This window comes from Cinclus cinclus, chromosome 28 (genome assembly GCF_963662255.1).
Source record: "Cinclus cinclus chromosome 28, bCinCin1.1, whole genome shotgun sequence".
NCBI lineage: Eukaryota > Metazoa > Chordata > Aves > Passeriformes > Cinclidae > Cinclus > Cinclus cinclus.
This window is the reverse complement of record NC_085073.1, coordinates 6,554,075-6,581,388: the sequence shown is the minus strand read 5'-3', so window position 1 is coordinate 6,581,388 and position 27,314 is coordinate 6,554,075. Positions and strand designations below refer to the sequence as shown.

The 27,314-nt window shown below is 56.1% G+C and overlaps 6 protein-coding genes across 11 annotated transcripts; 5 read left to right on the top strand and 1 right to left on the bottom strand.

The window, feature by feature from the left end:
- Positions 1-536: 536 nt before the first annotated feature.
- Positions 537-7,591, top strand: BABAM1 (BRISC and BRCA1 A complex member 1). Of its 4 annotated transcripts, XM_062510029.1 has the most exons (9): positions 537-557; positions 3,761-4,102; positions 4,295-4,353; positions 4,655-4,775; positions 5,126-5,204; positions 5,411-5,435; positions 5,845-5,974; positions 6,137-6,223; positions 7,358-7,591. In XM_062510029.1, exons 2-9 carry the CDS (start codon positions 3,848-3,850, stop codon positions 7,556-7,558), a joined length of 957 nt encoding a protein of 318 aa, XP_062366013.1. In that variant the 5' UTR covers positions 537-557; positions 3,761-3,847; the 3' UTR covers positions 7,559-7,591. The 4 variants fall into 4 exon arrangements, with proteins under 4 accessions (XP_062366013.1, XP_062366014.1, XP_062366012.1 ...); XM_062510028.1 differs by lacking the exon at positions 537-557 and having other exon boundaries at positions 3,366-4,102; XM_062510030.1 differs by lacking the exons at positions 537-557; positions 4,655-4,775 and having other exon boundaries at positions 3,350-4,102; positions 5,126-5,435; positions 7,358-7,496.
- Positions 7,592-8,027: 436 nt separating this feature from the next.
- LOC134054368 (uncharacterized) lies at positions 8,028-9,457 on the top strand. The gene is made up of 4 exons (XM_062510082.1): positions 8,028-8,330; positions 8,642-8,705; positions 8,839-8,878; positions 8,974-9,457. The coding sequence occupies exons 1-4, from the start codon at positions 8,028-8,030 to the stop codon at positions 9,293-9,295; spliced, it is 729 nt and encodes a 242-aa protein (XP_062366066.1). The 3' UTR covers positions 9,296-9,457.
- A 162-nt stretch (positions 9,458-9,619) lies between these two features.
- ANKLE1 (ankyrin repeat and LEM domain containing 1) lies at positions 9,620-12,787 on the top strand. The gene is made up of 5 exons (XM_062510130.1): positions 9,620-10,704; positions 11,292-11,454; positions 11,566-11,725; positions 11,989-12,118; positions 12,351-12,787. Exons 1-5 carry the CDS (start codon positions 9,933-9,935, stop codon positions 12,515-12,517), a joined length of 1,392 nt encoding a protein of 463 aa, XP_062366114.1. The 5' UTR covers positions 9,620-9,932; the 3' UTR covers positions 12,518-12,787.
- Positions 12,788-14,010: 1,223 nt separating this feature from the next.
- ABHD8 (abhydrolase domain containing 8) lies at positions 14,011-17,687 on the bottom strand. Its single transcript, XM_062510146.1, has 5 exons — positions 17,002-17,687; positions 15,778-15,948; positions 15,002-15,218; positions 14,142-14,567; positions 14,011-14,073 (listed from the first exon to the last, which is right to left on the bottom strand). The coding sequence occupies exons 1-4, from the start codon at positions 17,685-17,687 to the stop codon at positions 14,424-14,426; spliced, it is 1,218 nt and encodes a 405-aa protein (XP_062366130.1). The 3' UTR covers positions 14,011-14,073; positions 14,142-14,423.
- A 3,852-nt stretch (positions 17,688-21,539) lies between these two features.
- Positions 21,540-22,181, top strand: MRPL34 (mitochondrial ribosomal protein L34). The gene is made up of 2 exons (XM_062510129.1): positions 21,540-21,616; positions 21,708-22,181. Exons 1-2 carry the CDS (start codon positions 21,540-21,542, stop codon positions 21,955-21,957), a joined length of 327 nt encoding a protein of 108 aa, XP_062366113.1. The 3' UTR covers positions 21,958-22,181.
- An 854-nt stretch (positions 22,182-23,035) lies between these two features.
- Positions 23,036-26,078, top strand: DDA1 (DET1 and DDB1 associated 1). Of its 3 annotated transcripts, none has more exons than XM_062510059.1 (4): positions 23,036-23,845; positions 24,263-24,314; positions 25,128-25,189; positions 25,719-26,078. In XM_062510059.1, the coding sequence occupies exons 1-4, from the start codon at positions 23,666-23,668 to the stop codon at positions 25,959-25,961; spliced, it is 537 nt and encodes a 178-aa protein (XP_062366043.1). In that variant the 5' UTR covers positions 23,036-23,665; the 3' UTR covers positions 25,962-26,078. The 3 variants fall into 3 exon arrangements, with proteins under 3 accessions (XP_062366043.1, XP_062366045.1, XP_062366044.1); XM_062510061.1 differs by having other exon boundaries at positions 23,036-23,830; positions 25,851-25,989; XM_062510060.1 differs by having other exon boundaries at positions 25,851-25,989.
- Positions 26,079-27,314: the final 1,236 nt, after the last annotated feature.

Here is a 27,314-nt window from a genome sequence, read left to right as displayed (position 1 = left end):
AACCGTGGGGAATGCCCCTTTCCCAGGGGAACTGCTGAGGTGGGACAGACATTTGGTGGCCGGGCTGCTGCTGAGTGCTGACCGAGCGGTGCCGGGTCGAGCTGTGCCCGGCCGGCAGGAGCGGCGGCACGGAGCCGAGCCCGTCCCGGTCGCTGTGTCCGCTCTGGGGTGACCCCTGGGCACGGTGCCGGCCCCGCCGGGCGGGCGTGGGGCTCCCGGCGCGGCGCCGTCTTTGCCTGCCGGAGGAGCCGCCCGAGGAGCGGCTTTTCCTGCCGGGAGCTGCGCTCCGCCCGGTGCCGGGAGCGCGGGGCCGGGCCGGGCCCCGAGTGCCGCCGCTGCCGTGGCCTGCCCGGCTCCCCGCACCGTGGAGCGAGTCCCGGCAAGGGGCGCTGGGGAACGCCTGGGGTTCATCAGCTTCTGAAAGCCACGGAAGGGAAGACGGGGCGGGGGGGAAGACTCCGCCCCGACCCTGCCGCATTTTTGTCCTTGGGCTTTGTCGGTGCTGCTCTTTAGCTGATACAGCTTTAAGTAATAACGTGGACGCCTTCCAATTACAGGTAAGATAATTTGCTGGAGGATGGTAGAGGCTCTCCTATGGTAATATCATTCTAGAACACTTTGTTACTTTATGTTATCAGCTATATGCTGAAAGTAATATATTTCAAGTATATACATGCATTTACTTATAGTTAAATATACATGGTGGCTGTGCTATTTAATATATAGTGGTCTTTGTATTTGGTTTCAAATCAGTGTTTTTTGGCGGACTATGGTGTGTTGTTTTCTTTTTTGGCATTATTGACTATATGGGCTTTGTTTGGTGTGGAGTTAATTGGAGCAGGTTTTTAAAATAGACTTCTGATACGTATGATGGATATTTTGGGTAGGACCAGCTCTGCTGGTGGGGTTTTGGTTGCCAAATTATTAGATAGCCTTTTTTTTTTTTTTTGGTGCAGTTTTTAATTTTTCGGAAGTTTTTCATTGGAGTGCTTTAAAGGTGGTTGTCAATAAGATAGTGTATAATTTTATATAGTTGGTAGGTGGCATATGATAAGAGATATTGTCTAGTTAATGCTGTATTTTTTAGTTTAGGTCATGATAAGGTATTTCTTGAATTGAGTTTTGTTTTTATGGGTTTTTTTGGTGGTTTTTTTTTTCAAGGATGTGTTGATAAGGTTTACGATGGTGTTGTGGGCTGTAGCGTAAAGCATAGGATAGGTTTTCAATTATTTTGTGATGGCTTTTAATATTGTGAGAATTTAGTGTTTGTTTTGGAGGGTTTGAGGTAATGTCATGTAGCTGATTTATTAATTTTTTATTCTTATAATTGGAATATTATATAGGTTATGTTATTTATATTGGCTTATTATTATATTATACGGGATTTGTTTGGTTTGTTCAATTAGTATTTATGTTTTATTAGTTTTATTATTATATCATTGGGCTTTTATTTTTTAGAAGTATGTGTTTTATAGTTATAGATAATATGGGAGATACTATTTATGTTTACATTATCTTTTGTTTTTGTGTTTATTTATAGGTGGTATTTGTGTATTGATGGTTTGAGACATAATGGGTTGATTGAGTTAGGAGTAATTTCTTCTGGCGTAGTAAATTTAGGTTTATTTGTGCTATTTTCATTTTTGTAGTTTGGTTGGTTTGTTGTTTTGGGTTTTTTTTGTTAGTTTTATTTTTGGGAACATGGATATTTATAGAGTGGATTTTTTAGGTAGGTTTTTTTCCTGTAGTAATTTTTTTTAAATATTTTAGTACTTTTAGATTCCTGTAATGTTATCAATTAGTTTTGATTTTTAAAGTTATTTTCTAGAGTATTCGTTACTATTTATGAGTTAGTGTAGAGGTAGAGTTTTAGTTATTTTTTTTTAGGAATGTTTAGAGTCAATTGCATCATTCTGAGTTAAATAAGATGGTTTGATTTATTCTTTGTAGTAGTACTTGTGATTTGTTATGAGGGTTTCTATACAGTTTTTTATTTCTGTTTCATTTTAAGAATGTGATGAGAGTTCTTAGTGAAAAGAATGTAGTGTGGGTTTTTTATTGCTGGTAGTGGGTTGTATGGTGTAGGTTTTTTAGTTTGCAGAGTATTTTTTGCTTTTATTTAGTGAGATTCAAGTTTGGCCTTCCGCTGGCAGCCAGGTTTGGAGTACGGGCCAGCATTCATCTGGTCCCACCTCGGTTTTCCCATTCTATCCCAGATCCCCCCTGGGGCTCCCGTTACATCCTCGGTTTTCCTTTCCATCCCAGTAGGTCCCAGTTCCCCACGAGAGTCTCTCTCTCCCGGTTCTGTCCCCGGTTCTGTCCCCGGTTCTGTCCCCGGTTCTCCCCCCCAGTCCCGGTTCCGGCCCCTCCCGGTGGTTCCTGCTGTTATTTCCTCTTCCTTTACCCTTGGAGCTGCCCTGGCTGCTGGGGACCAGAGGAGCCTCTTCGGGGTGCTCTACTTCCCAAATCGCCCCAAAAACTGTCCCCAAAACCCTTCTCACCCCCCCAAAAAAAACCCTCCCAAAACCCCCCAAAGCACCCCCCAAAAAAACCCAGAACTCCCCCAAAAACCCCTCCCAAAACCCCCCAAACCACGCTCAGAACCCCCCAAAAAAAACTTACCCATATGCCCCCCAAAGCTCTCCCCAGAAAACATCCCCAGAACACTTTTGGGGTGCACAGGAAAATTTGGGGGCGCTGGGAGGGGTGTGGAGGTGATGTGAGAAGCGAGTTTGGAGATTTTTGGGGTGCTGAGAGGGGATTTGGGGTGCACGTGTGGATATTTGGGGTGTAGGGGGTTGCAAATGGACTTTTTGGGGTGCAGGAAGCACTTCATGGGGGCAGACAGGGTATGTGGCGTGCAGGTGAGTATTTGGGGTGCAGGAAGCAATTCATGGGGGGCAGACACGATATTTGGGGTGCGGCGTGGGGCCCTGAGGGACTAAAACTCCCAGCAGACTCCGCGCGGCTTCACTTCCGGCGGAGCGCGGCGGAATGAGCGTGGGGGGCTCTGTGGGGCTCCGGGGTGTTTTGGGGGCCTGGCGGGGGTCGAGAAACACAACCGGGAAAAATGTGGGGAAGGAGCTGCGTGAGGGGATGGGGGCTAAGAGCGGAGTTCGGGGCTCGGGGGTTGCTCCCCGCGGTGGTCACCGGGCAGCCGAGTGACTACAACTCCCAGCAGCCTTCGCGCGGCGCCACTTCCGGCGGGACGGGGCGGGACCAGAGCAGCGGTGAGCGTGAGGGGCTAGGTGGATTTGGGGGGATTCAGGGGCATTTTGGGGGGTACGGGGGAGTTTTGGGGGGTCTGGGGGGCAAACACGAATTAGGGGCCGTGGGGAAAGGAGGGCGTGAAGAGATAGGGAAATGGGGCAGAGGGGTGCGTGGGAAAGTGGGTGCAGGGAATTTGGGGTGGGGGGCCTGGAAGGGAGGAGTGGGGAACACCCCCAGAGACCCTGTTCCCCGTACCCCACTTTCCGTGGAGCTCCTTCCCAAGCACCAGGACCCGCCTGAGACCCCCGGTTTTGGGATCTCAGCCTCTCAGGATCCCCCGACACCCCAGTTTTGGGGTCCCTGACCCCCGGTTTTGATGTCCCTGCACCGCCAGCACCCCCTAACCCACTGCTTTTGGGATCCCAGCACCCCCTGCACCCTGGATTTGGGGTCCCTGACCCCCTGTTTTGGTGTCCCAGGACCCCTGGCCCTCTGATTTTGGTGTTCCAGCCCCCCAGGCCCCTCTAACCCTCTGATTTTGGTGTCCTAGCACCCCCTACACCTCTGATTCGATCTCCCTGCACCCCCTGTCCTCCCCCCCTCCCCATTCCTGGGGTGCCAGCCCCTCCCGCTCCCCATGGATACACCAGAGCCGGGCAGCGCTGCCGAGGATGAGGAGGAGAAGGTTCCAGAAGTGCGGCCCCGCACTCGCTCCAACCCTGAGGGTGCTGAGGACCGGGGCCAGCCCGGGGTGGGCAACCGGAGTGAGGGTGAAGGGGAGGCGGCCAGCGCTGGGCACAGCCCCCAGGCCAGCCCCGGGCAGGGCAGCGCCTGGCATGGCCCCGCCGAGGTGCAGGTGAAAACACCCCGGGTGAACTGCCCCGAGAAGGTGGTGAGTGACTGGGAGGGGAATGGGGGGGATTAGAGGGGACTGGGAGGGGAATTGGGGGATTGGGAGGGGAATGGGGATCACTGGGAGGAGAATGGGGGGGATTGGAGGGCACTGGGATGGACTGGGAGGTTACTGGGGATACTGGGAGGTTACTGGGGATAGTCTGGGCTCAGAGCTGTGCCCTCTCCCCAGATCATCTGCCTGGACCTGGCTGAGGAGATGGCACTGCCCAAACTGGAGTCCTTCAACGGGTCAGTGCCGGGGTCAGTGCCATGGGGGCTGGTTTGGGGCCCTGAGCCCCAGCCCTGCTTTGAGCCCGTCCCTGTGCCTGTCCCTGTCCCCAACTCTTTTTGGGGACTTTCTGAGTCCTGTGCCACATTTGTGCCCATCCCTGTACTCCTGTTTTTGGGTGGATGCCTTTGGCGCCAGGTGAGGTTTCTGGGATTTTTGGGGTGCCCTGACCCATGCCCTCAGTGCCAGGTGAGGTTTTTGGGGTGCCCTGACCCGTGCCCTCGGTGCCAGGTGAGGTTTTTGGGGTTTTTGGGGTGCCAGGTGCCGCAGCAATGCCCTGACGGTGTCCCAGAAGATGATCGAGATGTTTGTCAGGACCAAACACAAAATCGACAAAAGCCACGAGTTCGCCCTGGTGGTGGTGAACAACGATGCCACCTGGGTATGGGGACAGGGGGGACACAGGGACGGGGACGAGGGGGCATGGGAGGGACACGGGGACAGGGAGGGGGACAGGGATGGGGGCAGGAGTGGGCACGGGGGGACATGAGGGGACATGTACAGGGTCAGGGATGGGGACGGGGATGGGGGGCATGAGGGGGACCCGGGGACAGGAGTGGGGAGGGAGTGTGTGGGGACATGGTGGGGACAGGGATGGGCACAGGGTGGGCACAGAGGTGGGGACTGGGACAAGGATGGACTCAAGACTAGTGCCAACTCAGTGCCAGTCCTGTGCCAACTCTGTCCCCATCCCTGTCCCCTCCCTGTCCCCATGCCTTCTGTACCCCACAGCTCTCAGGGTTCACCTCAGACCCACGTGAGGTTTGCAGCTGCCTCTACGACCTGGACACTGTCGTGTGCCAGTCCTTCAGTATCCTGCCATCAGTGCCACTGGGGTCACTGGGGTGCCATTGGGGTGTCCTGGGTGCCACCAGAGTGTTCTGGGTGCCATCGGGGTGCCACCAGAGTCCCTTGGGTGTCAGGTGTCCCAGGGGTGTCACAGGTCTCCTTGGGGATGGCACAGGTGTCCCTGGGGGTGTCACAGGTGCCAGGTGCCAGCCTTGACCCCCAGCTCAGATCTGGACGGGCTCTTCAACCTCATGTGAGCACTTGGGGGGGGTTGGGAATTTCAGAAGGTTCTGGGGGGAGAGGGGGGATAGGAGGGGTTGGAAGGGCCAGGAGAGAGTGGCACCCTGTCCCCTGACCCTGTCGGTGCCACTATGACCCTGTCCCATGGCCCCAGGGGTGCCACCCTGACCTCCCACTCATCCCTGACTCTGTGGGTGCCACACTGTCCCCACAGGTGTCACCATGTCCTTGTGCTGTCCCTGTCCCCACGGGGGGGTGTCTCCCTGTTCCTGTCCCCACGGGTGTGACCCTGTCCCTGTCCCCACGGGGGGGTGTCTCCCTGTTCCTGTCCCCACGGGTGTCACCCTGTCCCTGTCCCCACGGGGGGGTGTCACCCTGTCCCTGTTCCTGTCCCCACGGGTGTCACCCTGTCCGTGTCCCAGCCAGCAGAAGATCGAGCTGCCGGTGACCGACAATGTCCAGACCATCCCCCCTCCCTTCGTGGTGAGAACCATCCTGGTGTTCGGGCGCCCACGCTGCCAGCCCCAGTTCTGTGGGGGCGACCACGTCAAGGTCTGAGCAACCCCAAAATCCCGTGGTTTCCACCCAAAATCCCAAAATTTCCACCCAAAATCCCCCATCCCCTCTTGCTCCCCATTTCCCCTTTTCCGTTCATTTCCCCCCCAAAATTTCCCCCTTTTTTCCCCTAATTTCCTCCTTTTTTTTTTCCCCCAGAAGTTGCTGCAGTGCCCCTATTTCTTCTTCGATGTCGTTTACATCCACAACGGGCAGGATGACAAGGAGGACGAGGGTAGCTGGAAGGTAAAGGGGGCACAATTACCCCAAAATCCCCCTGAATTTATCCCCAAATCACCCACATTTACTTCAAAATCCCCCCTGATTTACCCCAAAATCCACCCAAATTTACCTCAAAATCCCTCTGAATTCACTGCAAAATCCACCCAAATTTACCCCCAAATCCTCCCAAATTTATCTCTAAATCCACCCAAATTTCCCCCAAATCCCACTGAATTTACCCTCAAATCCACCCAAATTTTCCACAGAATCTCCCTCAATTTACCCCAATATCCCCCCAAATTTACCTCAAATTCCCTCTGAATTTACCCCCAAATCCACCCAAATTTACCCCAAAATCCCTCTGAATTTACCCCCAAATCCCACCTTTTGCATCCAAAATTCCCCTTTTGGGGCAGAATGGGGGGACAAAAGGAGGGAATTTGGGGAGAATTGTGGGGGCAGAATGGGGGAAATTGGGGAGCAAAATTAGGGGATTTTGGGGCAAAATGAGGGGGGCAGTGGGGGGAATTTGGGGAAAATTTGGAGCAGAAGGGGGGATTTGGGGAGAATTTGGGGACAGAATAGAGGAGGAAAAGGGGGATTTTGGGTGGAATTTTGGGGCAGAATGGTGGGAAAAAGGGGAATCTGGTGGAATTTTGGGGCAGAATGGGGGGGGAAATGAAGGGATTTTGGGGGCAGGATGGGGAGAAAATTAGGAGATTTTGGGGGCAGAATGAGGGAAAAGGAGGAAATTTGGGGGGAATTCTGGGGGAAAATTTCAGGAGCAGAATGGAGGGAGAAAGGGGATTTTGGGGCAGAATGAGGGGGGATTTGGGGAGAATTTGGGGACAGAATGAAGGGGAGAAAGGGGAATTTGGGGGGGGAATTTTGGGGCCAGAATCGTGGACAAAAGAAAGGGTTTGTGGTGGGAATTTTGGGGCAGAATTGGGGGGAAAAAGGAGGGAATTTGGGGGGAATTTTGGGGCAGAATGGGGCGACAAAAGGGTTTATTGGAGGAATTTTGGCTCAGAATAAGGGGGGGGAAAAGAGGAATTTTGGGGCGATTTGGAGACGGTGACTTCTCCTCCCCGCACCCCACTGAAGCACGGTGTCCCTCTGTCTGTCTGTCTGTCCGTCCCTCCCTTCCCCACGCCCCAGGACATGTTCGGATTTTTTGGCAGCCTGGACACCAAAGGCACCAATTACAAATACGAGGTGGCGCTGGCAGGGCCTGCACTGGAGCTGCACAACTGCATGGCCAAGCTCCTGGCGCATCCCCTGCAGCGCCCCTGCCAGAGCCACGCGGCCTATGGGCTGCTGGACGGGGGAGACAGCCCTGACAGCGAGGCCACCGTCTGAGGGGACAGCGCAGTGACACACCGGCGTGGTGGCACCGTGGGGTGGGTGGGTGGGGGAAAGGGGGTTTTGGTGATTTTGGGGTGTTTTTTGTGGGGTTTGGGGTTACTTCTCATGGTTCTGTGTCACCTCCTCTGGTTCTGTGTCACCTCCAGGTGACAGGGATGGAGCTCCTGGAGTTGGTGGCACCCCAGGGTGGTGTCACTGGTTGGGAAAGTAAAGAGAATTGTGCTGATTTTTGGCGTTTTTGTGGTGGTGTTTGGGGTCACCTCTGCTGGTCGTTTGTCACCTCCAGGTGACAGGGATGGACATTTTGGGGACCCCAGGGTGGTTGGGGACGCTGGGTGACACTGGTGGCGCTGGGCAGTGCCAGTTTGGGGACACTGGTGGCACTGGGCGTTACCAGTTTTGGCCACCGGGGGGCGCTCAGTGTATTGGCCCTGCCCTGCTGCGTATTACGTCATCCTGCGTGATGGGCGTGACCGACAGTGGCCACCTCCTATTGGCTCCTGTTCAGCCAATCAGCGGCGGCGTGGGGCATTTGAACGGGCGGGATGAACAGAGCGTGAGCGGAGGGGGAACGGGCTGGAGATATCGGGACAGGGACAGCGGGACGGGGACAGCGGGATATCAGAATATCGGTATCGAGATCCTGCTATTAGAATTGGGATTCCAGGATATCAGGACACCGGAATATCGGGATATTGGCGTCGGCATAGGGATATCGAGTTATCGGCGTTGGCACACCGCCCTATCGGGGGATCAGAATATCGGGGTTGGGATTCTGGGATACCGGGATATTGGGATACTGCGATCGGGATATAGCGATAGGGATGTCGGGATCCAGGGCGGGGGACATTGGGACCGTGGGGTGGACACAACGCAACCTTGGGGGACACCAGCGCTGCCGAGGAGACCCTGGCACCGGGGGTGGCACCGGGACCGAGGGGGGGACCCCAGCCCCGTGTCCCGGCCGGGGTCACGCGATGTCCCCAGCGCTGCTGGTGGCCCTGGCGTGTCCCCGAGGGATGGCCGTGCCCTGGGGTGACCCTGTCCCGGTGCCACCCCCAACCCCCCCCCCCCCAGCTGTACCCGCGAGCTACCACCGCTGGATGTGGCCCGGGGGTTTCACCGCTGCCTGCGGGCACAGGTGAGCGGGGCCAGCGTGGGGTCAGCGACAACCAGGGGATGGGGTCAGCGACAACCCCGGAATGGGGATGGGGACAGCGACAGCTGTGCCACCCCGTGGTGGCAGCGGTGACAGCGCTGTCCCCTCCCCGCAGGAGCCGCTGGCGCTGGAGAGGAGCCAGAGCCCTGCCAAGGGTGGGTGAGGTCCCCACGGTGTCCCCTCCTGCTTGGGGACAACGGGGGGTGGGGGGGCTGAACAGGGGGGGGGTGACCCCAATCTGTGTCCCCAGAGCCGGGGTGGCCCCGGAGGGCCCTGTCCTTCCTGACCGAAGATGGCAGCGACGACAGCGACTCCTGGGTGCCCCTTGGGGACATTCCCGAGGCCGGACCCCTCAGCAGCACCCGCAGGTCCCTCCTGGACGAGCCGGGGGACAGCGCTGTCCCCTGGCTTTGGCCGGGCTGTCCCCAAGAACACCGTGGGGACACCGCTGTCCCCCTGCCACCCCTGGCCTCCAGCACTCTGCTCTGGGACCGAGATCGTCCCCAGGAGCCACCCCCGAGCCGCACTTTGGGGACACGGACAGGATGTCCCCTCACGCCCAGCCTTGGTGACATCCCTGTCCCCTGTCCCCGTGTCGCTCCCGGTGTGTCCCTGAGGCAGCACCCGGGCGGGATCTTGGGGACACGCGCGGTGTCCCCGAGGTCCCTCCTGGCCCGTGGTGGCTTCAGCAGCTGCTCGGTGGCACCTCAGAGCTCCGGTGACATCGCGGGTGACACCCCTGGGGGGTGGGGAGGGGCTGTCCCCAACACGGGGGTGACAGAGACGGGCGGCGGGGACCGCGCTGGCTTTGGGGACAGCAGCGACAGCTTCGTCAGCGCCCGCGAGTCCCTGGGGACCAGCGGGGCCGGGGGGGTTCAGCCCGGGGGTCCCTCGGAGGGGGCAGGGCCCGCCACACCCCCCCGGGATTTGGGGCAGGATTTGGGATGGGAGGACTCCAGGGCCGACCCCCAAATCCCCGAGTCCTGCTCGGATGTCGGGGGGCTCCTTGCCCCGCTCGGGGGGTGCAGCCTCGGGGGGTCCCCGCGCTGCTGTCCCCGTCCTGGCAGCCCTGGCGGTGTCACCCCCGGGGACCGCGACAATTTTGGGGACCGCCACGTCACCCCCAGGAGCAGGAGCCGCCTGCGGGGGGTGGCAGCGCGGCTCCGCCTGTGCTCTTCTTCCTCGTCCCTCTTCCCCGAGACGCTCCCGATGTCCCCGAGACCACCCGGGGTCGCTGTCACCTCCCCCCCGGGCCGCTGTGTCCCCGCAGGGGACAGGGACGTGTCCGGTGGCGATGGAGAAGGGACCGGCGGCTCTTGGGGTGACACCCAGACCGTCCACGGCTTGTCCCCTGGGGGTGGCAGCGCCCCCAAATCCGGGACCGGGGTCCTGCGGGGACTTGGGGACAAGGGACACACCCAGAACTCTCTGTCACTTGCCCGGGACTCCCCCAGATCCAGTCCCTGGCTCTGGCCGGTCCCGGGGAAGCGGCAACACCCCCAGAAGTCCCCGCCGGTCACTCGAGGTCCCCCCAGTGCCACCAGCAGCCCCAGGACTGAGGGTGGCACTGGGTGGCAACGCCATTCGCCCTTGGGGACATCCCGGTCCCAGCGGGTCCTCAGGCACCTCCTCGTCCCGCGACCACCTGGCAGTGCCAGTGGGGAGCTGGGAACACCCTCGGTGCCACTGTCACCCAACGGGGAATTGGGGACACCCTCGGTGCCACTGTCACCCGGCTGTGCCACCCCACACTCCGAGAGCCACCAAGAGGACGTGACACAGGACCAGGCACCCTGCGAATGTCACAGCCCTGGTGGCAGCCCCGGGCGTGGCACGGATGCCACCAGCAGCGCCGGGGGTGGCACCGGGAGCGGTGGCCGCGTGTCGCTGTGGCAGCCGGATCTTGGGGACAATCCCGGTGCTGTCACCGAGCTGCCGCGGCTCGAGGGCCTGGCACGGGGACAGCGGGGGTGGCCCAAGGGTGAGTCCGGGGGTGCCACCCACGGGTGCCACCCCAGGGATCCCCCGGGAACCTGTGGGGGGCGGGAAAGAGAGGGGGATGGGAATGGGGAGGTTTGGGGTTGTGGGGATGAGCACTGGGGGTTGTTGGGGTCAGGGGATTGAGCATTGGGATTTTGGTGCCATGGGGGTGGCCATTGGGTTTTGGGGTCATGGCGATGGGCACTGGGGGCATTTGGGATCATGGTGATGGGCACTGAGGTTTAGGGACCATGGGGGTGACCATCAGGATTTTGGTGCAATGGGCGTGGCCATTGGGGTTTTGGTGCCATGGTGATGGACACTGGGGGGGTTTGGGGTCGTGGGGATGTGCACTGGGGTTTTGGGGAGCTGTGCTGAGATTTTGGGGTCATGGGGGTGGGCATGGGGCTGGACCAGGGATTTTGGGATCATGTTGACGGGTGTCAGGGTTTTAGGACCGTGAGGATGGCATTGGGGTTTTGGTGCCATGGGGACGGTCACAGGTTTTGCGATGAGCATTGGGGTTTTGCGGTCACGCTGCCGAGCACAGGGGATCCCCTGGGTGCCCACGGCTGGCACTGCCCACAGGGCACAGCCCGGAGCTCGTGGCCGCGCTCAGGACCGGGCACATCCCTGACTGTGCCCAGGACGAGCTGGCACTGAGCCGGCACTTCAAGCAGCCACAGCGGGGCCGGGCCGGGCGCGAGGGGCAGCTTAAGTGCAGCTTCAACTACCTGCTGCTGGACCCCAGGTGTGCCAGCCTGGGCCCCCTCCATGGAACCCCCAGGCCATCCCTGTGCCACTGCTGTGACATAGCTGGGCCACCCTTGTGCCATCTCCATGCCACCCCGGTGTCCCCCAGGGTGACCCAGGACCTGCCCCGGCGCAGCCCCAGCCTCAGCCCGGCTCAGCTCTTCCAGGATTTTGTCACCGCCGTGTTCTACGTGGGCAAGGGGACACGTGCCAGGCCCTGGTGGCACCTGCGGCAAGCGCGGGCACAGCACCAGCGTGGGACACACAGGGTGGGGATGGGGAATGGGAATGGGGGATGGGAATGGGGATGGGAATGGGAATGGGGAATGGGGATGGGAATGGGAATGGGGAATGGGAATGGGGCATTAAGGGACTGGAAAAGGGGGATTTGGAATGGGGGGAGTGGGGCAGGGAATTGGGAATGAGGGCTGGAGCCCATTGGGGTTGGAATGAGGGGCTGCTCTGGGGGGGCCGGAGAGCAAGGGATTGGGAATGGGGTTTGGGGTTGTGGTGACAGTGCCGTGGTGCCCAGGGCTGCCCCAAGGTGCGGCGCATCCTGGAGATTTGGGATTCGGGGCAGGGCGTGGTGCCCCTGCAGTGCTTCCAGCACCGCGTGCCCGCCGAGGCCTTCACCCGCGAGAGCTGCATGCTGGAGGCGTTGGGTGAGCCCCTCAGCCCTACTCCCACATACGTTCCCAATCCCAAATCCCACTGCCCCCATTGCCACTCCCCAATCCCAAACCCCAAATGCTACTCCTCCACTCCCAATCCTGCAGCCCCAACCCCTCATTCTCACAATCCCAGCACAGTCCAGGGGTCCTAAGGCTGTCCCAAATCCGTGCGGGTGCCACCTCTGTCCCCGTGGGTGCCACCCTGACCCGTGCCTGTCCCCAGGCCTGCAGTCTCTGACCAATGCCCGCCAGGGGCCATGCTATGGCGTGGCCGTGGCCTGGCCGGCCGAACGGCGCCGGCGCCTGGGGGTGTCCCTGCTGCACCGTGCCATGAACGTCCTGCTGGCACAGGGAGAGTGCCAGCTGCGCCCTGGGGACATCCCCGGGTGACACCGAGTGCCATCTGCGCCCTGGGGTCATCCCCGGGTGACACCGAGTGCCATCTGCGCCCTGGGGACATCCCCGGGTGACACCGAGTGCCATCTGCGCCCTGGGGTCATCCCCGGGTGACACCGAGTGCCATCTGTGCCCTGGGGTCATCCCCGGGTGACACTGAGTGCCAGATGTGCCCTGGGGACATCCTCGGGTGACACCGAGTGCCACAGGGTGACACTGAACCCCCCAGTGTGACACCAAGTGCCAGGTGACACCGAGCACCCCAAAGTGACACCGGGTCCCCCCGGGTGTGGTATTTTTGGGGGATATTGTTATTTTTTCTTAATAAACTCCACCTGGGCTGTTTTTTGGGGGGATTTTTTTGGATCCTGTCCCCGCCCCAATGCATTCCGGACATTCCCAGTATGGAACTGGACACGGCTGGGACACAGCAAGGCTTTACTGGTGTGGTGACACAAACACGGGGGTGGCAGCACGAGAGGGGACAGAGCTGTGACCCCACAGCTGGCTGGACATGGCCACGGCCACGTGGTGACAGTTTTGGGGGCATTAGTGACATTTCTGGGGACATTGGTGACATTTTGGGGGGGCATTGGTGATATTTTTGGGGTGCATTGGCATCGTTTTGGGGACAAGGGATAGGGTTGGGATTTCCATGGGGATTTCTTTGGTTTAAATTTTTGGGGAATTTCGGGAAGGGGGACTTGGAATACACGCAGGTGGCACCTCCTGGCATTGTGGGTGACAACGGGGACATCCCGAGGTGGCTTCTCCGCTCGTGCCTGGCTGTTGGGAAGAGTGGGAATGACGGGATTTGTATGGAGGGATGGGATTGGGATCCTATAGATCCGTGCAGGAATTCCTGGGAATCATTCCCAGGAACCCTGGGAAGAGTGGGAATGATGGGATTTTACAGAGGGATGGGATGGGGCGCTCCGGGATCCCATGGATCCATGCAGGAATCACTGGGAATCATCCCCGGGAATCACAGGGATGGAGCCGCTGGAAAAGCCTGGGGGAGTCCCGGGATGGTCCCATGCCTTCATCCCAGGAATCCTCCTCATCCCACCAGGAGCTGCCGAACCCCACAAGGACAACACCCTCCCCCCCCCCCCCCACCCCCCAAAAAAAAAAAAAATCCCGGCAGATCCCAACGCAGAGGAGCCTCTGGATTCTCTTTAAAACCACCCCAAAAATCCCTGCGGGGACCTCCCGGTGTCACCCCCTCCCGATGTCACCCCCTCCTCTCCCGGGGTCCCCGGAGCTGCCTCCTCGTGCGGGAGTGACAACAATGGGAAGAAAAGAAAAAAAAAAAACAAAAACAAAAAAAAAAAAAAAAAAAAAAAAAAAAAAAAAAACAAAAAAAAAAAAAAAACAAAAACAAACAAAAAAAAAAAAAAAAAAAACAAAAAACAAAAAACCAAAACAACAAAAACGGGATGGAGCCGCTCCAGCGGGATCGGGGGTGGGGACAGTGGGTGGCATGTCTGGGGTCGGGGGACCATGTGTGACAATGTCCGGGGTTGGGGACAGGCTGTTCCATGTCCCACCTGTCCCTGGGGTTGGGGACCGGGTGTGACAATGTCCAGGATTTGGGACAGGCTGTTCCACGTCCCACCTGTCCCTGGGGTTGGGGACTGGTCGTGCCATGTCCCTGCTGTCCTCGGGGTTGGGGACAGGCTGTGACAATGTCCGGGGCTGGGGACAGGCCGTTCCACGTCCCCTCTGTCCCCAGGGTCGGGGACCGGCTCCGCCGCCTCCCCTCGCTCCTGCTGCCGGCTCTGCACATCCCGGCCTGGCGGAGCCTCCTCGCTCCGTGCTCGGGCACACAAACCGGAGCCCTCTCCGCGCTCCGCCTCTCCCGGGGGAGCAGCCCGGTGTCCTGGCCCGGCGCTGGCCCTCATTTGGTGTCGCCGTCGCCGTCGGGCGTCTCGGGCTCCCAGAGGACGAACTCGTGCAGCAGCGTGTTCACCGTGTCGGGACACTCCAGCATCACCATGTGGCTGCCCTCGTCGATCACCTTCAGGAAGGCGATCAGCAGGATCTGCGGGCGGGCAGAGAATGTCTGAGACCTCTCCGAGGTGGCATGAGAGCCCCAAAGCTGCTCTGTCCCCTCCCTCGAGAGTGGCAGTGCCAGGGTGACCCCTCTGAGAGGTGGCACAAGACCCCAGGTCCCCAAAAGCCACACTGTGTCCCCTCCCTTGGAGCGACCCTGGACAGGGCTTGGAGCACCCTGGCACAGTGGGAGGTGTCCCTGTCCATGTCCCAGCCATGCCCAGGTGTCCCTGTGCCATACCCTGCCCGTGTCCCTTCCATCGTGACCCATCTCAAGCTGTCCCTGCCCACCCTACCCAGATGATTTTTCCTCTCCCTCCCACCCTGCCAGTCTCCACCATCCCAACGATCCACCCCAAATCTTTGGGATCAGAATCCCCAAAACCCTGCTGCGGGGGCGGGGAGGATTTTGTACCCTCGTACCTCTGCCATCCTCTGATCCTCCTCGACAGGCACGAACTTGTCGTGCATGCCATGGACCAGCAGCACGGGCACTGCCAGCTCAGCGTGGTACAGCTCATCACCCTCGGGCCAGTACTGGCCACTCATCATTGCCCGCAGCACAAAGGACGAGACGTTGAAGGCGTTGCCCTCCTTCAGCAGCTGCTTCTCTTTGGCACCTTGGCGGGCAAAGCCGGCCCTGGCACGGTGGGGAATGGGGTTAGCCCGAAATTTGGGGGGGGGCAGGAAGGGTCAAAGGTGGCACAGGCAGCCCCAGTCTCCAAAATCCACCCCCAGTCCCCCAAAAATCCACCCCCTTGTCCCCTCCCTCGGAGTGGCAGTGCCAGGATGAGACCCTCAAGTGGCACAGGAAGCCCCCAGCTCCCCAAATTCCACCCCCTGTCCCGTCCTTCGGAGTGGCAGCACTGGCATGAGTCCCCTCAGAGGTGCCAGCAGAGTCCAACCACCCAAAAAGTCACTCCTCGTCCCCTCTTTCAACAGTGGCAGTGCCAGAGTGGCACAGGACACCCCCTCAGGTGGCACAGGATGTCCCAGGGTAGCACAGGACACTCCCCAGGGTGGCACAGGATGTCCCCAGAGTGGCACAGGAAGATCCCAATCCCCTAAATCCCCCAGGAGTGGCAGTGCTGAGGTGAGTCCCAGCCACTCCCTGTCCCATCCCCCAGCAGTGGCATTCCCGGGACATCCCCCTAGGTGGCCCAGGGTGGCCCAGGCTGTCCCCAGGAGTGGTGACTCACTTGAGGAAGCTCCAGGCCAGGCAGGGGGACAGGCAGTGCAGCACACAGGGTGGCAGGTTGAAGATGGAGCACAGGCTGGGCTCCAGCGCCGTGGGGCCACCACCATTGATCATGATCACCTTGTGCACCAGCTCCGGGTACTCGTGTGCCAGGAAGGTGCAGAAGGACACCCTGAGGGGACACGGGGACATCAGGGTGGCAGGTAGGTATGGTAGGGGTTGGTGGCCCATGGTCACGTTCTTGTCCCTGTGTCATTCCTGGCAGTGTCCCTTGGAGCATCTGGGGACAATGGGAAATGTCCCTTCCCAGGTCCCTGTGCCATACCCGGGTGTCCCTGTCCCATTCCAGGCGTCCCAGCCATGCCCAGGTGTCCCTGTGCCACCCCTGCCCATGTCCCTTCCATCGTGACCCATCTCAAGCTGTCCCTGCCCACCCCACCCAGATGATTTTTCCTCTCCCTCCCAGTCTCCACCATCCCAACAATCCACCCCAAATTTTTGGGATCAGAGTCTCCAAATTCTGCAGCAGGGGGAAGATTTTGTGCCACCCCTGAGCCAATCCTGCCTGGATCTGATCAGGCTCCTTCCCCTTCATTAGTCTCCACCTAATGAGGAGCTTTAATCATAGCTTTATTCTATTTATAGTCCCTGCCCTCCCAGTGCCTCTGGGATTATCCAGGCACCGAGATGGGCCTACAGGGAATTGAGGGGCTCCAAATCCTGGGATAAATGGGGTAAAAATGGGATAGAAATGGGATTTTAAAAGGGGTAAAAATGGGACAAATCCCCCAAATGTTAACCCTACACCCCCAAAACTCGGGATTTGTGACATTCCCATTTTTTGGGGAATCCCTCTCACCCATAGGAATGCCCCACCAGGTTATTCCTTTTTTTGGCATAATGTTTGAACACAACCCAGGGCCACTCGGGAGCTCCAAACCCCAGGATAAATGGGATAACAATGGGATAAAAAAGGGGTAACAATGGGGTAACAGTGGGATGAAGAAGGGAAAAAAATGGATAAAAATTGGATTTAAAAAGTGGGATAACAGTGGGATAAAAATGGGATAAAAATAGGGTAAAAATAGGGCAAAATTCAGGCAAAAATGGGACAAAAGTGGGACAAATGCCTCCAGAGTGCAAAAATGGGACAAACGCCTCCTACATCCCCAAAACTCGGGATTTCTGACATTCCCATTTTTTGGGATGTTGCCATCCCCCTTACCCATAGGAATGCCCCACCAGGATGTTCCTTTTTTTGGCGTAACGTTTGAACACGGCCCTCATGTCCTCGGCCAGCGCGTAGAACGTGTAGGCAGCGGCCACGGGCGGTGCCGAGCTGCAACCGTGCCCGGCCAAATCCGGAGCCACCACCTCGTATCCCAACTTGGCGAAGAATTCCAGCTGCTCCTTCCAGATGTCCAAGGAACCTCCCACGCCGTGGATGAAGAACAGCACCACGTCCCCGTGCGTGCCCTTGCAGCTCGTGATGAGTTTCTCGCAATCCACCGTCACCACTTTCTTGGGTTTGCGCTTGCGACGTTTGGCGCCGTCCTTGGGAGGAATTCCCGGCGGAATTCCCGGCGGATCCGGTATTTCCAACTCGGCGTCGAGGTCGAGGTTTCGGCACTCGGCGTCGCCGAGGTTCTCAATGAGGAGTTGCCCGTTGCGGTAGAGCGTGATGCGGCGTTTGCAGCGCACGGCGCCGCGGCGGCGCGGCGACGGTTCCTCCGGTTCCGCCGGGAATTCCGGGCGGTTGGGAACGTTGTGACGGATCCGGAGGATTCGGCCGGGTTTGACTTCCAGGAAGGTGAAGCCGTCGCTGGATTCAACGCTGTCCAGCGGCCCCACAGCGTTGGGGGTCTTGCCCAGGAGGCAGCAAAGGAAACCGTCGGTGATGGTGGTCAGCATTTTGATCCCTGAGGGGGGGAAAAAATCCAGGGGGGAAGTGGGAAAAATGTGGGGAAATACAGGAAAATTGGGGGAAATGTGGGATAAGGTGCTGTGGGGAAACGGGAAAATGTGAGGAATTGAGGGGAATGTGGGAATGTGGGAATGGGGGGAATGGGGGGGATGGGGGGGATGGGGGGAAATACAGGAAAAAAAGTGGGAAAATATGGAAAAATGTGGAAAAAAGATGAGAAAACATGGAAGGACATGGAAAATGGGGGAAAATGTGGAAAATGGGGGAAAATGTGGGGAAATGTGGGGGAAAATGGCTCTGGAGAAACATCCAGGGAATCTGGAGAGCCTCAAAGCTGCTTGAATCCCAGCATTCCCAAATCCCAGCATTCCCAAAACCCAGTGTTCCCAAATCCCAGCGTTCTCCTAAATATTCCCAAATCCTGGTGTTCCTGAATACTGGTGTTCCCAAATCCCTGTGTTACCAAATCCCAGCATTCCCAAATCACAGCATTCTCCCAAATATTCCCAAATCCTGGTGTTCCCACATTTCTGGATCCCTCTGGAAAAGCTGGATCCACTCGGATTCACCCAGGCTGGAGATCCCAGTCCAGGATCTGCCCATTCCTGATGGAAATCCACGGAAAACCCCTCTGAAATCCTGGAATTATGGCTGGAAAATCCTCCTGGCATCACAAAATCCAACCTCCAGGTTGGATCCAACATTTCCAGGGATAAAGCCCAGCAGGAATTTAAGATTCCAGGGATTCAGCTCCACCCCAGGCCTCATTCCCGGGGTCGGGATTCCCGGATTCCTGTCTCCCACCTCCCCCACATTCTGTGACCCCGTGAGCAGCTGGGAACATCCAGGGAGGGAAAAAGCTGGAAAAGGATCCAGATGGATGCAGGAAAGCAGGAATGATGCCAGTTGTCATGGAAACGGGATGGGGGGGGGGGATTATCCCAACCCCCCCTTCCCAGCCTGATCCTGGGTCCCACCGGGATTTTGGGAATTTGGCCACCAGGATTTTGGGAATTCAGCCACCAGGATTTTGGTAATTTGGTGCCGGTTAGGTAAGGGTGGGAATGGCAATGAGGTGGGAATGGCAGGATCTGTCAGAGGGATTCAGCTGAGGGATCCAGTCCTGGGAGCCAGCAGCCAAAGGGATCTGGCTGAGGGATCTGGTCCTGGGATCCAGCCAAGGGATCCTGGAGGTAAAGGGATTCAGCTGTGGGATCTGACAGAGGGATCTGACCTCAGGATCCTGCCAGAGCGATCCAGCCAATGGATCCAGCTGAGGGATCCAACGTTGGAGTTGAGCTGGAAGGATCCAGCCAAGGGATCCTGGAGCCAAAAGGATTTGGCTGATGAACCTGGGCTTGGGATCCTGCCAGAGAGATCCAACCTTGGGATCCACCTGAGAGATCCAGCCAAGGGATCCTGGAGCCAAAGGGATCCAGACAAGGGATTCTGCCTTGGGATCTTTCCACTGGGATCCTGACATTGGGATCCTGACATTGGGACAGGCACAGGGGACACGGGGATGGCACAGGGGGGTGGCACAAGGGACATGGAATGACTTGAGGGATGTGGGAATGGCACAGGGCTGGGTAAGGGGAGCAGGGAAAAGGGAACATCCCTAAGGAATGGGGATGGGAAAAGGGAGTTGGGAAAGGGAACTGGGAAAGAGGAACTGGGAAAAGGGAACAGGGAAAGGGAACTGGGAAAAGAGAACAGGGAAAGGGGAGAAGCCCCAAGGCTGCTGGTCGCCCTTTCGGGAAGCACAAAAACCTCAGGACACAAAAGAGCTTTGGGATCTGGGTTTGGGATCTGGGTTGGGAATCCAGGTTGGGGATCTAGGTTTGGAATCAAGATCTGGAATAGGGGTTTGGGATTTGGGTTTGGAATTGGGATTTGGAATCAGGGTTTGCAATCTGGGTCTGGGATCAGGATCCTTTGAAATCAGCCTTTGGAATCAGGGTTTGGAATCTGTGTTTGCAATCTGCGTTGGGAATTGGGGTTTGGAATCAGAAGCCTTTGGGATCAGGGTTTGGAATCAGGCACTGGAATCAGCCCAGCCTCTCCCCCCACCACGGGCAGGTTTTCCCAAAATTCCAGCCGCAATTCCAGCGGGATTTGGGACCCTCCCGCAGCAATCCTTCCCCGCCGTTGCATCACGAGCGAAGCTTTTCCTTAACTTGCATTTCCAGGATAAATCCCCCCATCCCCCTCGTCCTTCCCCTCCTCCCTCCCTCGGGGCACCTGGAGAAATCCAGGTTATTTCAATCTCTGCTCCTGCAACATCCAAACCCCCCTCGGATCCCTTTTTTTTTTTTTCCCGATGGAAAAAATTCCCGCATTTTGGGGTTATTTCCCTCCCTTCCCTCTCAGCAGCACCTTTGGCGTCAGGACATTCCCGCAGCACCGCAGAAGGGAAAATAAATAAATAAATAAATAAATAAATAAAAGCGCCGCTCACCTCACCTCATTTATTGCCGAGGGTTGTCGGGGTTTGGGGACGGCGAAAAAAAATCTTGGAATTCCGCAGAATTCCCTATGGAAAAGCAGAGCAAGCGATGCCCGAGGCGGTGGGAGCAGGGTGGTTAAAATCCCGATTTTTTCCAGGTTTTTTGGAGGGGCGCGAGGGGGGAAATCTCTTCAGCTGCTCTCATCGCCCCCCATAAAATTCCCAAAATTCCCCAAATTCCCCCCCTCGCCGCTTGCCCCCCGCTCCATGGGGACTCGGGGGGGTTTGTCCTTGGAGCTGTCGCCATGGAAAACCCCAAATCCCTCCTAAGGAGGCGGGACCGGGAGGTGATGGACAGCGGGAAGGGCCAGTGCCAGCTCCGGGAGGGACACGGGGACAGGAGGGGACGGAGGGGACAGGGATAGGGACAGGGATGGGGACAGGGATAAGGGACAGGGATGGGGACAGGGATGGGGACAGGGATAGGGCAGTGCCAGCTCCAGGAGGGACAGTGGGACAGGACGGGACAGGAAGGGGACAGGGATGGGGACAGGACAGGGACAAGGGTAGGATAGGGACAGGAACAGAGGTGGCATTTGGGATGGGGTGGTGACAGTGTGGAGGTACTGGGGTGGCAAAGGACGCAAGCGTGGCAGTGCCACAGGCAGTGCCATGAAGGTGACAGTGCCACAAATCTATCAGTGCCACAAACCTGTCACTACCATGAAGGTGTCACACGTGTGGCAGTGCCATGAAGGTGACAGTGCCACAATCGTGTAACATGTGACAGTGCCATGAGTGACACAAAAACCAGGAGGGAAAAAGCCCAGGGCTGTTCCTGCTCTTGGGGTAGGGCTGGGATTGATCAGGAAATCCAGGAAAATTGGGATCCCAGAATTGTTGGGCTTGGAAGGACCTGAAATCCCATCCAGTCCCATCTTGGACCTTCCACCATCCCAGGTGGCTCCAGTCTGGCCTTGGTCACTCCCAGGGATCCAGAAGCAGCCACAGCTCCTCCGGGAATTCCATTCCATTCCATTCCATTCCATTCCATTCCATTCCATTCCATTCCATTCCATTCCATTCCATTCCATTCCATTCCCCTCCCACCCTCCCAGCCAGGAATTCCTTCCCAAATCCCCCTTTTCCATTCTGAAGCCATTCCCTGTGTCCTAGAGTTCCATCCCTTGTCCCAAAACCCTCTCCTGCCCTCTAGGAGTGGCTTTGAGGCCTGTCGCGACAGCCTTGGGGACAAACGACACCCCCCGAGGCGACAAGGCCGCGGTGGGGCCGTTGCCATGGTAACTCCGCCACGACCCCCCCTCCAAGGACTACAACCCCCATCAGCCCTTCCGGCGCAGCGCCAGCTGTGATTGGCTGGAGGACGGAGCCAATGGGAAGCGGTGTTGCTGGCGGGCGGAGCAAAATGGCGGCGTTGGGTCGGGTGTGGGCTCGAGTCGGTGGCCGCAGGTACCGGGAGGGGAAATTCCAACCTTAAACGTCCCAATTTATCCTTTATTTTCCTGTCTTTATTCTTTGTTCTGCTTGAATTTTCCCTAAGCTTTTCACTGCTGCAAGGTTTTCTATTCCCGGTGCTCCCAAAGCCTCTGGAGCCTCTTCCCAGGACTTCCAGCCCCATCCCAGTGTGGAGTTTCCAACAAATCCGTGGAAAAGCCCGAGGGAACGAATACCAGCCCAACAACTGGAAGCGGAAGAAGACTCACGGCTGGATCAAACGGATCAGAACTCCCGGAGGGATCGCCGTGATCCTGCGCCGAATGCTCAAGGGCAGGAAATCCCTGAGCCACTGAGGGACCCTCTGGAATTCTCTGGGAATTCTCCAGGAGTTCAAGATGATCCCGCCGAGCCATGAAGGTGGTGGCCAGCCCTGCTGTCCCTGTCACCTGCGTGGCCTCGGAGGGGTTTGGGACGCGGTTGCTGCTCCAGTTGTTAAATTATTCTCGGTTTTTCCGTGTGTTTACTCCCTTTTTTTGTTTGTTTGCTTATAAACGTGGAAATGCGGAGTGTGGTTCAATCCCAGCGTGTCGCCTGGAATTTCCTGCGTTAATCAGGATGGGAAATGCAATGAGGAGGGGGAATCTGGCGTGTTCCAGGGGCAGATATTTGCTAAGGATTTTTTGGAATTAGGAATGGAATTCAGGCTGGCTTCACTCAGCAGCGCCTCTGCCCCTTCGCTGCTCCGTCCTTTAGGATCCTGACTCCAGCAGCAGCAGCTCTGGGATGGAATAAAGGGAAGGAATTCTCCTTCCCCGCCGCTAATGAGCCGCCCCTTAATTAACGCGCGAACCCGCCGACCAAACTACAACTCCCAGCGTGCCCTGCGCTCCATCCGGGTCCTTCTGCGCTGCATTCCCCCACCCTTCCGCGCGGCTACTTCCTGCTTCAACCCAACCTTACTGTCGATGATTGACAGGCATCTCGTCCAATAAAAACGCCGCGTTTCGCTGCGCGGACCAATCGGCGCGCATCGGGCGGGCGGCATTGGCAGTGGGCGGGCCGGGGCGGCTCCTCCCGGCTGGCGGCGGCGAAGATGGTACGTGAGACCCCGGCCGCAATGGCGGCCCCGGGCCGGCCTCAGCGGCCCGGCTGCGGCTCCAGGGCTCCGCTGCACCGGCTGCGGCCTTCCCGGTACCGCAAGGGCGGAACCGCGGCCATCTCCGGCTTGGAGAGGCCGCGCCCGCCGCGGCCTGGCCGGGGGTGGCGGGGCTGAGGGGGTGGGGGGGGTGTGAGGGGTTCCCGCCCTCAGGGCGGAGGGTGCTGAGGGTGCTGAGGTCGAGGGGAAGTCTCAGGGCAGGGTTTGGGAGGTCCGGAGGATTTTAGGGTTGCGGACGAAGCGCAGGGCAGGGGGGGTTGCGTGGGTTTGAGGATTTTGGGGTTCCGGGGGGTGCCACGGGCTCGGGGTGGGGCTGGAGCACTCCAGTATGGGTGGGGGGCACCCTAAAGTGGGGCTGAACCATTTGATTTATGTGGGGGTTTTAGGGGGCACCTTAAAATGGGACTGAACCATTTGTTTTATGTGGGGGTTTTAGGGGGAACCCTAAAATGGGACTGAACCATTTGTTTTATGGGCAGGGTTTAGAGGTGCTGGGTGTTCCCCCTTGGAATATTTGGAGAGAGTGTTGGAATATTTTGGGATCCCCCTGGGATTTGGGGGCTTCCCCACCTTCAGTTTTGGGGGTTGGGATTGGACAGTTCCTCCACCCTCAGGTTTTTTGGGAATTAAGGAATTTGGAATCCCATCCCCGGGATGATTCCTTGGGAATTTGGGGATGGGAATTTCAGGATTTGAGCTCCTCTGGGATGATCCCTTGGGAATTTTGGGTTGGGAATTTTTTCCATGGGCTTGGATGAGGAACATTCCCAGATGTCCCAGGGGTTGGGAATTGCAGCCTTGGGATCACCGGGGGAATTTTACCTGGGAAGTGAAAACTTGGAGCTGCCCAAATCCTGGGGATTTTCTGCTCAATCCTTGGAAGCTGGGGTTGGACACAAATCCAGATGGCACAAATCTGCGGTCTGGCAGCATTCCCTGCTCCTTGCCTGAGGGCTCTTTTTTTTATTTTATTTTTTTTTTTTTGGGAATTCTGGATTTTCCAGGCAGATTTCCTGAAGGGGCTCCCGGTGTACAACAAGAGCAACTTCAGCAGATTCCATGCGGATTCCGTCTGCAAGGCTTCCGTGAGTGCTCCTGAGCCTGGAATTCCTGAATCCTGGAATTCCCAAATCCCACCATCCCTCATCACGGAATTCCCAAATCCTGCCATTCCCCATCCTGGAATTCCCAAATCCTGCCATTCCCCATCCCAGTGTCCCTAGATTCTGGAGTTCCCAAATCCCAGAATTCCCAAATCCTGGTGTTCCCCATCCCGGAGTTCCTGAATTCTAGAATTCCCAAATTCCAGAATTCACCATCCCAGTGTTCCCAAATCCCTGCATTTTCATTTCCTGGCATTCTCCCAGGATTCCCAAATCCTGACATTCCTGAATCGCAGAATTCCCAGCATTCCCAATCCTGAGATTCCCAACCCCTCCATTTCCACTCCCAGTCCTGTTCCCATTCCCATTCCTGAGGATTTCTTGGAATTCCCATTCCAGAACCGCCGGCCCTCGGTGTATTTGCCCACCAGAGAATTCCCCTCGGAACAGAGTGAGTTTTCCCAGGAAAATCCTGCTTGTCTGGAAATCCCAAAATCCCAATATTCCCAAATTTCCCCCTTTTAATTCCCAATTTTCCCCTTTATTCCCAACTTTCCCCCCTTTTAATTCCCAACTCTCCCCACTTTTAATTCCCATTATTCTCTCTCTTTGTTCCCAATAGTCTCCCTTTTAATTCCCATTTTTTTCCTTATCTATTCCAAATTTTTCCCCTTTATTTATTCCCAACTTTCCCCTCCTTTACCCCCAATATTCCCCTTATTTATTCCAAATTCTCCCCTTATGAATTCCCAATATTTATTTATCTCATATTTTCCCTCTATTAACTGCCAATTTTCCCTTTCTTTATTTCCATTTTTTCTCTTCTTCATTCCCATTTTTCCTTTTACTTATCCCCATTTCTGCCCTTTATTTATTCCAGATTTCCCCCTCTGTTTATTCCCAATATTCTCCTTATTTATTCCCAATATTCTCCTTGTTTATTCCCAATATTCTCCTTGTTTATTCCCAATATTCTCCTTAATTATTCCCAATATTGCCCTTAATTATTCCCAGTGTTCTCCTTAATTATTCCCAATATTGCCCTCATTTATTCCCAGTATTCTCCTTAATTATTCCCCGTATTCTCCTTAATTATTCCCAATTTTCCCCTCATTTATTCCAAATTTTCTCTTTACTTATTCCCATTTTCCCCTTTTTTTTTTAATTCCTGATTTCCCCTCAACAATTCCCAATTTTTCCTCCCTCCTCACCCATCCCAGTCCCCCTAAAACCTGGAATTTTTTTCCCTGGAATTTTTTCCCAGTTATTGTGACAGAGAAGACGAACATCCTCCTGCGCTACCTCCACCAGCAGTGGGACAAAAAGGTGAAATTTGGGATCCAAATTCCCGGGGAAAAACGGGAATTTGGGATTGAGAAATTGCACTAATTGTCCAGATGTTAATGATTGACTTGGGAATTGCAGGCGGGAAATCCTGGGATGGAAGTGAGGGGAAAATTGGGATTGAGGGGGTTTGGGAATTTGAAGTGCGGGAACGCCGGGATGGGGGAACGCCGGGATGGGGGAACCCCGGGATGGGGGAGCCCCGGGATGGGGGAGCCCCGGGATGGGGGAGCCCTGGGATGGGGGAACGCCGGGATGGGGGAGCCCCGGGATGGGGGAATGCTGGCACGGGGGAATGCTGGCACGGGGGAACGCTGGAATTTGGGAATGCTGGCACGGGGGAACGCTGGAATTTGGGAATGCTGGCACGGGGGAACGCTGGAATTTGGGAATGCTGGCACGGGGGAACGCTGGAATTTGGGAATGCTGACACGGGGGAACGCTGGAATTTGGGAATGCTGGCACGTGGGAACGCTGGAATTTGGGAATGCTGATGTGGGACATTCTGTAGTGTGGGAACTCCGGGATTTCAGAACACTGGGATGTGGGAACGCTGAGATTTGGGAATCCCAGTCCGTGGGACCACCAGCAATCCCCATCCTGTGATCCCCTCTGGAATCCCCTCTGGAATTGCCATTCCCAGAATGCAGCCAAGAAGCGGGACCAGGAGCAGGGTGAGCTGGAGGGGGAGAATTCAGCCCCACCCCGGAAAATCGCCCGGACCGGGAGCCAGGACATGACCGAGGACACTTAAACACACCCCGAAAAAACAAACAAAATTCGGGAATTCCCAAAGCTCTTCCCGCTTTTTTTCACCTCCCCTTCTCCCCACTTCCATTCCCAACCCGCTGGGAATTCCCAGGATCCGCCCTATTTATTTGGGATTTGCCTCTTTTTCCCGGGCTTTGTCTTTGTATTTATGGGATTTTTATGGGGAGGGGAAATTGTTAAAATTGATCGTCCTGAAGGTCCCTTATTCCCAAAATTCCTTTTTTTTTTTTTTTTTTTTCTTTTTTTTTTTTTTTTGGGCGGCAGGGGGTTTTCCTGGAAATTCTGTGGTATCCCAGAATTTCTTATTCCCAAAATTCCCATTTTTTAATGAGATTCCTGTCTTCTATTCCCTGTGGTATCCCAGAATTTATTCCCAAAATTCCCATTTTTTTAATGAGATTCCTGGGATCTATTCCCTATGATTTCCCAGAATTTATTCCCTAAATTCCCATTTTTAAATGAGATTCCTGGCTTCTATTCCCTGTGATTTCCCAGAATTTATTCCCAAAATTCCCATTTTTTTTTTCCCTGGGATTCCTGGGTTCTAACCCCTGTGGTATTCCAGAATTTCTTATTCCCAAAATTCCCTTTTTTTTTTTTCCTGGGATTCCTGGGATTTGCTCCTAAATTATCCCAGAACTCATTCCCAAAAATCCACTTTTTTTGGGGATTACTGGGATTTAATCCTTGAAATATTCCAGGAGAATTCTCTTTCCCAAAAATCCACTTTTCCTGGGATTTATTTCCTTCCTGAAATTCCCTTTTTCCTGGAATTCCTGAAATCTACTCCTGTAATATCCCAAAATCCCTTATTCCCAAAAATTCCCTTTTTTCTGGGACCCCATGAATTTACTCTTCACAAAATTCCAGGATAACCTTTTTTTTTATTATTATTATTTTTTTTCCCAAAATTCTGCTTTTTTTGGGATTGTTGGGATCTTTTCCCTATGATATCCCAGAATTCCTCATTCCCAAAATTCCACTTTTTCCACTATCCCCACCCTTCCCAAAAATCCCTTTTTCCCTGGGATTCCCCAAATCCCCTCCCTATAAAATTCCAGGAATTTTTTTATATCCCTTCCCTTGACGTATTCCCAGGAATCCTTTGGAATTTGAGGCCTTTCCCATTTTTCCAGAAAAAAATTCCCAACCCCTTCCCTTGCTCTGATCATGGCTGGAGCCAATTCCCAGGAATTTGGATCCCAGAATTTTTTTGGGATCTGTGGATTATTTATATTTTTCCCTCCCCCCAATCTTCTGGAAAAAAAAAAAAAAAACAAAAAAACAGAGTTTTCAATCCTTCAATCCCGAATATTTTCCCGGGAAATCACCGGAT

Bases quoted from the DNA above. Each gene is read 5' to 3' on its own strand.
- BABAM1 (XM_062510029.1), top strand. From the start codon at position 3,848: ATGGATACACCAGAGCCGGGCAGCGCTGCCGAGGATGAGGAGGAGAAG. The intron at 5,205-5,410 runs GTATCCTGCCAT...CCCCCAGCTCAG, and splicing joins TGTCGTGTGCCAGTCCTTCA to ATCTGGACGGGCTCTTCAAC. The intron at 6,224-7,357 runs GTAAAGGGGGCA...CCCACGCCCCAG, and splicing joins AGGACGAGGGTAGCTGGAAG to GACATGTTCGGATTTTTTGG.
- LOC134054368 (XM_062510082.1), top strand. From the start codon at position 8,028: ATGGGCGTGACCGACAGTGGCCACCTCCTATTGGCTCCTGTTCAGCCA. The intron at 8,706-8,838 runs GTGAGCGGGGCC...CCCTCCCCGCAG, and splicing joins ACCGCTGCCTGCGGGCACAG to GAGCCGCTGGCGCTGGAGAG. The intron at 8,879-8,973 runs GTGGGTGAGGTC...CTGTGTCCCCAG, and splicing joins GAGCCAGAGCCCTGCCAAGG to AGCCGGGGTGGCCCCGGAGG.
- ANKLE1 (XM_062510130.1), top strand. From the start codon at position 9,933: ATGTCCCCGAGACCACCCGGGGTCGCTGTCACCTCCCCCCCGGGCCGC. The intron at 11,455-11,565 runs GTGTGCCAGCCT...GGTGTCCCCCAG, and splicing joins TACCTGCTGCTGGACCCCAG to GGTGACCCAGGACCTGCCCC. The intron at 12,119-12,350 runs GTGAGCCCCTCA...GCCTGTCCCCAG, and splicing joins CTGCATGCTGGAGGCGTTGG to GCCTGCAGTCTCTGACCAAT.
- ABHD8 (XM_062510146.1), bottom strand. From the start codon at position 17,687: ATGCTGACCACCATCACCGACGGTTTCCTTTGCTGCCTCCTGGGCAAG. The intron at 15,219-15,777 runs GTGAGTCACCAC...CCACCGTGCCAG, and splicing joins CTGGCCTGGAGCTTCCTCAA to GGCCGGCTTTGCCCGCCAAG. The intron at 14,568-15,001 runs GTACGAGGGTAC...GCCCGCCCGCAG, and splicing joins AGGATCAGAGGATGGCAGAG to ATCCTGCTGATCGCCTTCCT.
- MRPL34 (XM_062510129.1), top strand. From the start codon at position 21,540: ATGGGAAGCGGTGTTGCTGGCGGGCGGAGCAAAATGGCGGCGTTGGGT. The intron at 21,617-21,707 runs GTACCGGGAGGG...ATTTTCCCTAAG, and splicing joins GCTCGAGTCGGTGGCCGCAG to CTTTTCACTGCTGCAAGGTT.
- DDA1 (XM_062510059.1), top strand. From the start codon at position 23,666: ATGGCACAAATCTGCGGTCTGGCAGCATTCCCTGCTCCTTGCCTGAGG. The intron at 24,315-25,127 runs GTGAGTTTTCCC...ATTTTTTCCCAG, and splicing joins AGAATTCCCCTCGGAACAGA to TTATTGTGACAGAGAAGACG. The intron at 25,190-25,718 runs GTGAAATTTGGG...GACATTCTGTAG, and splicing joins ACCAGCAGTGGGACAAAAAG to TGTGGGAACTCCGGGATTTC.